The following is a 10,674-nucleotide window of genomic DNA, read 5'->3' as shown; positions in this document are numbered from 1 at the left end:
CAGCGCACCTCTCAGGGGTACCCTACCCTGCGCCCGGGAAAGGGTACCCGCCCTGCGCACCCTGCCCCGGGCCCCTGCCCTGCGCTCCCTGGCCCCCGGAGGAATGGCCCCCCGCCGTCCGCGCCCAGCGCCTCGCTCGCCCCGGGGCGGGGGCTCGTCGGGTGACCGCGCTTGCCTCCCGCAGCCCTCCCGAGCCGCGTCAGGGCAGAGGCGGGGTGGGGCGCGGTTAAAAGGCGCAGCAGGTGGGAGCCGGGGCCTTCACCCGAAGCCCGACGAGAGCCTGACAGCCGGCGGCGCCCAGCGGGTCCCGCCTGCCCGGCCGGAGCGAAGGGTGCCGCCCCGCGCAGAGCCCCGCGCCAGGGCCGCCGGCCACAGAGCAGGTAAGCGGGCGCGGGCCGGCGGGGTCGTGCGGAGAGCAACCGGGAGTGCCACCTCGGCACCGCGGCAGAGGAATCTCTTCCGAGAAGTTAGAGCAGGTGAGGTCGGCTGTTGGTCCCCACCTCGCTGCTGTCCCTCCTGTCGGGCACCGGAGCAGAGCAGGCGGAGCGCGGCCAGGGTGGGTGTCTGGCTGCACGTGGGGCGCCCGGGCCCCCCATCTGCCTGCATCCTCACCCTCCCGTCCGCGCGCCCCGGCCCCGGCCCAAAGGCGGTGGGCACCGCCCGCGCTGGCCCCTCTTCACGCGGAGGAACGAGGATGGACTGGTTTGACTTTTACCCCAGCGTGGTCCTTTGACTTGCACAACAGGTTTTATGAAGGTTTTATATCGCTAGTCTAAGCGGCCGGAGTGGGGGTCGGTGCCCTTTCCCCGTTTCGTTTGCTGCGTGTTGGATTTTCTAAACTCTTGTGGGTCACCGGCGTGTCCCCTTGGATTTGGGGGAGAAGAAAGCCAGGTCTAGGATGGGGGTTTCAGTTCAGCCAAACCCTCGACTTGGGCGGGTGCCTAAGTCCCGGGAGAACGGCTGGGTATGGGCTGCGTGCTGGGCTTCCGAGAAACTTGTGAAATGCTGATGACAATAGGGTGGACGATAGTAATTAAAAGTAATTGGTGACACATCTTAGTTAAAACGTGCAGGCACCAGAAGTCACTTCCTGTCGGTGAATACCAGTCCCTGGTGTCACAGGCTTCCTGTGTTTTGCAGGGACTGGTCTCCCTTCCTGGGGAGCAGGACGGGTCAGGGTGAGCGTGGCCTGCGCGCAGCTCTGCATTCCCGGAGGGGTCAGGGGCCTGCAGCCAGTGGGGACACAGGCCCAGCGACCTCAGTGTCCCCTGGGTGGGCGAGCGCTCTATTTAGCGTCTGATTGAACTTAACCGTGCCTGGTTGTTCTTTTCCCTCACGTAGACTTTATGCCATACAACTATTTTCTTGCCCCAGTTCTAGCAGAATCTAACCAGTGTTCTAGAAGAAAATGTCCTGCCCCCATGCAGTCTCCTTAGAATTGCAGGGTGCTGCTCAGAACTGCTCCTGTGGAGAGCTTTGTCTGTTGTTTGGATCCAGCAGCGTCTTTGGGGCTCTTGCTTGAAGCCTGCCAAGGAGAGGAGGGGGGTTTTGAAGAGAGAACACCAGGCTCTAGCCTGTCACATAACTAGGGGTGTGGAGGGCGCCTCATTGGCACTGCAGTGGCTAAAGTCTGGAAGACGCTGATCAGTTCACCCGCCCCACTGGTTGTTTCTAAACAAATTCTGATACAGGTAATGATGACTTTATGCTCTTTTTCTTACACTTTCTCTTCTGAATTATGAGTGTTAGGAAGGAAAAGAAGTACGGAAGATCTGGCTAAACACTTTCGGTGTGACGAAAGGAAAATTCTAACTTGCACGCCCTCTTCATGCATCTCTAATTCAGTTTGAATATACCAGGTACTGTGAGCAGTTTGCATATATTAGTTTAAACGTTAAATGGGATAAAATTGTGGGGAAGTGACAGCTGACCCAAGCTTCTTGGTCTGTGAGGGCATAACCTTCTAATGGCTACCTGCCATCTCTTATGATTTCTGTTTTAGTTGCTTGGTGCTTGAGTGTAGAACTGGAACCCCGTTTTCATTCCATTCCGTTTTTATTCCCAAGGTCATTTAAATACAGTTGAACTTAAATGTTTGGAAAGGATGTAGGTTTGTTTGAATGAACAAACACATATTGCTAACAAGACTCAGAGAAGGAAAGTTTAACTTAATGGAAATTAGTTTTTAACCCTTTGAATTCTTAAATTTAGTAAGAAACATACATAATTCCATGAGTTGTCCATTTTTAGAGACTCCATAGACAGAAACAACGTTTCACTTTTATTGAGTTAATTTTGAAGTATATGGATCCCACACTCATTGTTATCACTAGTGTTAATTTGTCTGGACGGTTGCTGAAGTTTTTTGTCACTAAATTTAAAAATTAACTATCAGGTTGAAGCTTGGATGACCTGAGATTTCTAGAGATAAAAGACATCGATTCTTCCTGATTAAAGAAAGAGCCTGAGATTTTTTTAAAATGCTGATTTGGGAATCAGGGTGTAGCCAGGGTCTGAAAACCTCCCCTGTCCCTGTTTGAATTGCTCAGGGAGTGGGCTTGAGGCTTCAGATTGGGTGTGATTGTTATTTTGATATACAAAGGTGCTCTGTACCAAACAGCACCTTTGATTATTTTATGTGTTCAAAGTATAGAGCATCAGGAAGATGATAATTTCTGAACTTACCTCATAACAGTTTGGGGAATGAAGAAAAACTACCCACAGAATTTTTTCAGAGTACACATTGTGGTGGGGGATGGGGGGAGTTAAAGGAATATGGCAGCAGGTACTATTTTTCCCTCAACAGGTGACATCCTCACTGACCTCCAGAAACAGAGCAAAGATTGTCATTCATCTCTTCGCTGTGCACCATTGGCTTCCAGGCACTCAAGTGGAGTAGGAGGAGGTCTGAAGCCCTCGCAGAGGGACCTTGCTCTCATTCTTCGAGTCTGAAACGCTGGGAGTCCTTGGAAAAAAAGACTCAGGTTTGCTTGTTTTGCTTTGACATTGTTTTCCTTTTATCTGTGCGGACTCCCCGACTATCCAAAGCTAACTTCGAAATTGTTAGGCACATGTTCCTGTTCTGAGATCTATCAACTATTTGCTAGATGTCTGGGCACAGTGGCTCACACCTATAATCCCAACACTTTGTGAGGCCGAGGTGGGCAGATAAGCTGAGGTCAGGAGTTTGAGACCAGCCTGGCCAACATGGCAAAACCACGTGTCTATTTAAAAAATAAAATAAAATACAAAAATTAACCAGGTGTGGTGGCATGTGCCTGTAATCCCCGCTATTCAGGAGGCTGAAGCACAAGAATCACTTGAACCCAGGAGGTATAGGTTGCAGTGAGCTGAGACTGTGCCATTGCACTCCACCCTGAATGACAGAACAAGACTTTGTCTCAAAAAAAATTTTTTTTTTTTTGCTAAATGACATTGAAAGGAGAACAGAACTATCTGGGAAAATATGCTAAAGGGTAACCCTCTAACTTTTAGGGGCTTTAGTTTTGCTTCAGTCATTAGTGAAATTATAATGGTATTGCTAAACAAGCTAGCTGTGATTAATTTCTTAAATACGAAGTTTTAAAACAATCAAGAAACTTTGTTATTATGGTCAGATGCCAATAGATCTAAATTATTTGAATGGTAACAGGAAACAACAATCTATCTTCAGAATGCTGTGTGGATCCTCAAAAGTAAAATCAGTGGTTTACTTATTTTTAGAGCTAGATATTTCAGATTGGAACTTTAGTATCAAGGATACAGCATCGAGCTGTTCACTATGATTAGATTTACCACAAAATCGAACACAGTTTACCCTTTTAAGTTTGAATGTAATCACATTCTTAGAAGTTAAAGACTGCAGAAGCTAGGCATATCTATCCTTTCCTTAAAAGACAGCCAGAGAGGCATCAGTTAAAATGAACCTCTCTGGTTTCCAAAGAAAGAGTTAATATTTTACTTTGTATTGAGAAAGCTCCTCCCATTGGAGGAGCTTCTCCAGCCCTCCAGAAGCAGGAGAGGAAAGAGATACTTTGTTTCCTACAGTTGCAAAGCGTTCCCCTGGATGCAGTGATTTTGGAAAGTAATTTGAAATTGATGACGATTTTACAAATTGAAATAGCCTTCAAATCTTCTCCAACCAAGAGGGTTTGTGAAAGATCATACGCTGTGGTTATGTCTTTTTACAAGGGAGAGTCTGGGGACTGGAGCTTTCTTTGCCGTCCCCCCCTACCCACCAACCAGCCTTCTTCTGGGCCCCTCTGCAGTCTGTCCACCCACAAACATCAGGGCAGGAGCAGCCATTGGAGCTGAGTCCTCCCTAAACCTTGCTGAGTCTCCCGCGGTTACCACCATCCTCCCGCAGCTCCTTGAGTGGGAGCGTCTCCTGGGACAGCCAGGCCTGGCCAGTGATGGCAGGAATGTGCTGGAAATATTGGGGCTTGGCAACCCGCAGCCGGGCCGTCACCCTGGCCTGACTCTTGACACTTGCCAGGGGAGCTCACCTCTCCTTGGTTCTTGGCCTGCAGAGAATGATACGCAGGGCAGATCCCCGGGGCTGGCTGGTGAGCCCCCCAGGAGCGACACAAACTGGAAAAGAATGGAAAGAGTCACTGCCTCCCTGTCTCGGCTGGGAAACACCAGCTCAGGGTCACTGAGCGCCCTGGGGCAGCCCACTCGGGCCAGGCAGTTTCAGAGAGAGGACACAGCTCTCCCTTGGATCACTTCTGCTGTTAAGAATAACAGGGCCTTTGTGGCTCTTGCAGGAGGACGCTCTGAACCAGGAGACTGTCCTGGACTAGGCACGCTGGTATTGGGTTTAACCTCATTTTTCTCAGCAAGCTCGGCATCTCCTTTACTTTTCATCCTTTAAAGGCGTAGGTGGATTGCCGGTTTTTAGTACCAGCGTTGTGAAGTGTGCATTGTGAAATAGATTATTCTCTGTTCAGTTTTGCTATGTTGATAGAACAGCCTCAGAGCACGTGGCTTGGGGACCTAGAAAAATCCAAAGCAATTAAAAAAAGCTACTGCCATTATAATTGGGAGAAGCCCAAAGCTGCAGAGGTCAGGGACCCTGCTTCTGGAAAGCGGGGACCAGTGTTCCTGGGGGGAGATTGTGACCTCTTGACTTTTTCTGTGACTTCAGCCTCTCGGAATCATCCAGGCTGTGTCGCCCTCTGGTTCCCTGATCCATCTGCTTCCTAGAAGGTCAGGACAGGGGACCAAGGGGTGCTATTGTTCAGGCAGGCCACATACTAGAGAACCCAGAGAACACAGCTGTCTCACCTGCGGCAGGGAGGGTGGCGGGGCGGGGGTTCAATTCCATGGACTTTGAAGTGTTGGAGAAAATGAACCATTTATTGGATAAATCAAACACTTGCTGATTGGGCATTTTATTGGCCAAACTTCAATGGGAGGTGTTTCTTGGATAATAAGAGAACATCTTCACTGTACAAATAAACAGAACTGACCCCATAGGTGAACAGCTGCTGTAAAATATGTTTAAACATCAAGATGTACCAATTTCGTGCTCCTCATTGGTCACATTTTGAAATGCTTCTGAGATAGAACATCAACAATTAGGAAAATATATTATGCCTTTTATCTGAGAATAAAATTAATTTTATAAATCATATCATTTAACAAGAGCTTTTAGAGCTGCATTTACTGTGGACACTGACCATCTCTCTAGGCTGTGAAGAGTGTATGGTATATGAAAGGGAGCCCTTAGGAAACACACTTTAATTATGGAACGCTGGGACCCCGGCTCCTAGGGGAGGCCCCCTGTGCGTTGCCCCAGCAGACACTCCCGCCGCCGCTGATGAAATGCTTCAAGGGATGAGAAAACACAGTTTGCAGGGTAGCCCATTTCATTTTTCTTCTTTTTTTTTTTTATTGCATTTTAGGTTTTGGGGTACATGTGAAAAACATGCAAGGTTGTTGCATAGGTGCACACATGGCAGTGTGATTTGCTGCCTTCCTCCCCTTCACCTATATCTGGCATTTCTCCCCATGCTATCAAAAGAGAGCCGGATTGAGTTCTTAGTCCCAGATCCGCACGGGGACCGAGTCCTCTGCCTCACATGCCAGGGTCGCCGCCCTGTGCCTCAGCGTCTTCCTCAAGCTAGCGTTTGGTTCTGTTCCCTCGGCTGTGGGGTAACCTCCAGCCCCTCCATCTGTCCGCACACCTGCTGATGCGCCCTCCCGGGCCACGTCTTCCCTGAAACACGAAAGGAGTCCACCCTTCCGATGCGGGCTGCCCGGGGAGCCTGCGCTGGTCCCTCCACGCAGCCCGAGCCTGAGTCTCTTTCTCACGATCTTGTGCTGTGGCGCTGATATCCCGCTGATAAAGACATGCCCCCTAAGGAGCACTGATATTCCTGAAGTAGAAGGCTAGGCTGCAGCTATTAAAGGAACCATGAAAACACAACCTCCTGACGATAGGAGAGGCGTCAGCAAAGACCACTGTGACTCCAAGGCTCGGTGCCCTTGCCATCTCCATAGTTGCTATCACTGAACTCTTAACAAGACGTTTAGTGAGGCTGTTTTGGAATGTGCTGGGTGCTCAACAGAAAGTCCCCAGTTCACACATATACATTTTCTCTTATTTTAAAAATCAGAATATTTGCCCTCCTCCAGGAAGTGGGCCCCTCTTATCATTCTGAATAATAACATTCTGCTCTCCTGTGGAAATGCTTAAAGAATTAAAAATAGGACAACCATGAGATCCAGCAATCCCACTTCTGGATATCCAAAAGACTTGAAAGCAAGGTCTCGAAAGAATGTGAGTACGCCCTCACTCATGGTAGTGTTACAATAGCCGAAAGGTGGAAGCAACCCGGTGTCCATTGATGGATGAATGGGTAAACAAAATGGGGAGCATTCATACAGTGGAACAGTATGCAGCCTCCGAAATAAGGAGATCCTGTCACGTGCTACAACGTGGACGAACCTCGAGGATGGTATGCTGAGTGAAATAAGCCAGTCCCAAAAAGCCAAGTGCTGTGTATTTCTGCTTATATGAGGTCTGTAGAGCAGTCAAAATCATAGACACAGAAAGTAGAACGGTGGTTGCTGAGGGCTGGGGAGTGGGGAATGGAGGATTGTTGCTTAATATTACTATCCAAACCAAGGACAAAAAATCAATTTCTCAGAAAGCCAACTGAACTGGGAGTCAGACTTTTCTGACAGGTCTGCTGACTTTCTAAGTCTACAAAAGATGCTGCCTTGGAGCACACAGTAGCACCCCATTCCGAGGCCAAGGCACTCCTGGGTGGGGAGAGGCTGCCTCCATTCATCCAACTGCTTCCAACAGCAGTGAGCGTACTGCAGTGGGGCAGCCATGAGAGCCAGAGCGTGAGGTCCGTGGGGCTGCCTGAGAGGGGGAGGCTGACAGGTACCTCTCACCCATTCAGCGAGAAGAAAGTCTAAGACTGGTGGACAGAAGGATTTTGGTGACTCCCTCATGCTCTGACAGCCTATTGAGAAAATGTCTGAGTGCATTGCTCTGGGGAGAGGTCTTTTACTTTCTGAAAATTTTCCAAGGGTCCATGATACCTCCTTTTATTTTTGAAAGGAGAATGCTGACCAACTCTGTAGTCTTTTGTGGTGGTGCAGGCTAAGAAGCCAGCTGTCTGGGTTATAGCAAAAGTGTCTGTAGCTATAAAGAAGTCCTTTTTCTCTCGGGCGGTAGAATCAGTGCATTAACAGGGAGGCAGGCCCTGGGTGGCAGGGGCAGCAGATCACCTCCTCGGCTTCCCCCAGCGCAAACAGGACCCGCTGGGGAGGCAAAGCCAACATGGGCCTGCTCATACCAGAGACACATTGGAGAACAATGGAGCAATTTTTATAAAAGCTTGTGATTCTCTTTTGGAAGAGGCTTTCTCAGTAGCCGGCAATATTAGATGTCCTAAGAACACATGATTATGGCAGATGATGTTATTCAAGTTAGAATTAGGTATACATATATTGTATAAAGTAAGATAATAAGTATTTTGTTTGTTTTTCCCCTTCTTAGTCTGTTGGGTAAACCAGATTATGTCATTCCAATGAATGTTTTTTTTCCCCCTGACTAAGCTATTTCATGAATAAAATCTACTGTGGAAGCACGGTGAGGCCTTGGATAAAGCCAGTTTGGTGGAATAGATCAGATAGTGATTAAAAGGAAGCTTGGAAACAAATTTGTTTACCTGTATTCCTGGATTAATGCAAATAGCAATCTAATAGATGATCTGAATTCAGTTGAATCAAGATGATCTTAATTCCTCCTCCAAAAAGTTATTTCTGACCAAAACCAGAATATGTTTGGGGGCCGGGCACGGTGGCTCACGCCTGTAATCCCAGCACTTTGGGAGGCCAGGCAGGTGGATTATGAGGTCAAGAGATCAAGACCATCCTGGCCAACATGGTGAAACCCTGTCTCTATTAAAAATACAAAAATTAGCAGGGCGTGGTGGCATGTGCCTGTAGTCCCAGCTACTCGGGAGGCTGAGGCAGGAGAATTACTTGAACCTGGGAGGCGGAGGTTGCAGTGAGCCGAGATCGTGCCACTGCACTCCAGCCTGGTGCCTGGCAACAGATCGAGATTCTGTCTCAAAAAAAAAAAAAAAAAGAATATGTTTGGGGTAGGCATTTCTTTTCAGAAAACCTCAGACTAGCATAGCAAGGAGTTGAAGTTGTAAAATATCACAGCCTACTTTAATAGAGAGTTACTTTAGTCTGTAATATCACTGTGCCGCTTTCCCAAGGCCTCTTCCACTAATAAACCTTTGCCCATGTTTGTCTGTTTAGGGATAAACCGGCACAATGGATTGGGGGACCCTGCACACTTTCATCGGGGGTGTCAACAAACACTCCACCAGCATCGGGAAGGTGTGGATCACCGTCATCTTTATCTTCCGAGTCATGATCCTTGTGGTGGCTGCCCACGAAGTGTGGGGTGACGAGCAGGAGGACTTCGTCTGCAACACGCTGCAACCGGGTTGCAAAAATGTGTGCTACGACCACTTCTTCCCGGTGTCCCACATCCGGCTGTGGGCCCTCCAGCTGATCTTCGTCTCCACCCCGGCGCTGCTGGTGGCCATGCACGTGGCCTACTACAGGCACGAAACTGCCCGCAAGTTCAGGCGAGGAGAGAAGAGAAATGAATTCAAAGACATAGAGGACATTAAAAAGCAGAAGGTTCGGATAGAGGGGTCGCTGTGGTGGACGTACACCAGCAGCATCTTTTTCCGAATCATCTTCGAAGCGGCCTTTATGTATGTGTTTTACTTCCTTTACAGCGGGTACCACCTGCCCTGGGTGTTGAAATGTGGGATTGACCCCTGCCCCAACCTTGTCGACTGCTTTATTTCTAGGCCGACGGAGAAGACCGTGTTTACCATTTTTATGATTTCTGCATCTGTGATTTGCATGCTGCTTAATGTGGCGGAGTTGTGCTACCTGCTGCTCAAGGTGTGTTTTAGGAGGTCAAAGAGAGCACAGGCGCCAAGCAATCACCCCAACCACACCCTAAAGGAGAATAAGCAGAATGAAATGAATGAGCTGATTTCAGATAGCGGTCAAAATGCGATCACAGGTTTCCCAAGTTAAACATTTCAAGGTAAAGTGTAGCTGTGTCACAAGGAGACTTGTCTTCTCCAGAAGGCAATGCCGACCTGAAAGTTCCTTCTCTAGCCTGAAGAGTTTGTCTTTATAAATGACTTTCATAGTAAATAGACACCTGAGTTACCTTTTTGTAGGATACTTGTGCCATTCATACACAACGTAATCAAGTATGTGGTCCGTCTCTGAAAACACGGGACCGCTTGAGAGGAGTGTTGCTGTCACTTCAACAGCTTCCTTTTAAGTGGACCTCTGACAAAGTGGGTACTTTCTGAAAATTTATGTAACTGTTGTTGATAAAGAACATTTATCTAGAAATTGATACTTTTATTAGGAAAAGATATTTTTATAGGCTTGGATGTTTTTAGTTCTGACTTTGAATTTATATAAAGTATTTTTATAATGACTGGTCCTCCTTACCTGGAAAAACATGCCATGTTGGTTTTAGAATTACACCGCAAGTATCTAAATTTGGAACTTACAAAGGGTCTATCTTATAAATATTGTTTTGCATTGTCCGTTGGCAAATTTGTGAACTATCATGAGACGCTTAAGGTGGAAAGTGTTCATTGCACAATGTATTTTTACTGCTTTCTGAATGCAGATGGAACAGTATGGAAGCGGAAGGTTTTTTAACTCACCTATTTGACAATCATTGCAAACAACTGAAGCATGAATGTGATTGCCTCAATAAAGCTTGGCCCCATTGCTTAAGCCTTCACGTGTCTTATGGTTTCTCTTGCATCCTCACTGCAAATGAGCAGAGGGTACATTTAGCAGCCTACAGGGCACTCAGTGTGGAGGGGGCCGCTTGTATGACACTAGGATAATGTCCTCCAGGTCAGTTCATCCTGGATACAGAGGAGGTTAGGGAGGTCTTAAGCCTTCATCCCACGTGCAAGCAAGACCAGTGCTTGAGAGCTCTCATGCACTGCTGGTAGGAACATAGAAGGGTGCAGCATTACAGAAAGCAGGATGGAGACTCCTTAAAATATTAAAAGTAAAGTGGCCAAATGATCCAGCAATTGCACTGTTGGATATATGGCCAAAAGAATTAAAACCAGTATCTCA

General features: G+C 47.8%; 1 protein-coding gene across 4 annotated transcripts; it reads left to right on the top strand.

Moving 5' to 3' along the window:
* Window positions 1-440: 440 nt before the first annotated feature.
* Window positions 441-10,317, top strand: GJB6 (gap junction protein beta 6). Of its 4 annotated transcripts, XM_012442104.2 has the most exons (4): window positions 441-476; window positions 1,750-1,859; window positions 2,807-2,984; window positions 8,791-10,317. In XM_012442104.2, exon 4 carries the CDS (start codon window positions 8,806-8,808, stop codon window positions 9,589-9,591), a length of 786 nt encoding a protein of 261 aa, XP_012297527.1. In that variant the 5' UTR covers window positions 441-476; window positions 1,750-1,859; window positions 2,807-2,984; window positions 8,791-8,805; the 3' UTR covers window positions 9,592-10,317. The 4 variants fall into 4 exon arrangements, with proteins under 4 accessions (XP_012297527.1, XP_012297540.1, XP_012297513.1 ...); XM_012442117.2 differs by lacking the exons at window positions 441-476; window positions 1,750-1,859 and adding an exon at window positions 1,563-1,691 and having other exon boundaries at window positions 2,883-2,984; XM_012442090.2 differs by lacking the exons at window positions 441-476; window positions 1,750-1,859 and adding an exon at window positions 1,563-1,691.
* The last annotated feature ends 357 nt before the right edge of the window (window positions 10,318-10,674 follow it).

Source organism: Aotus nancymaae, unplaced genomic scaffold, assembly GCF_030222135.1.
Source record: "Aotus nancymaae isolate 86718 unplaced genomic scaffold, 86718_ANA_hifiasm-v0.15.2.pri h1tg000009l, whole genome shotgun sequence".
Lineage (NCBI taxonomy): Eukaryota > Metazoa > Chordata > Mammalia > Primates > Aotidae > Aotus > Aotus nancymaae.
The sequence above is the reverse complement of the archived record's forward strand: the minus strand, read 5'-3'. Positions and strand labels throughout refer to the sequence as shown.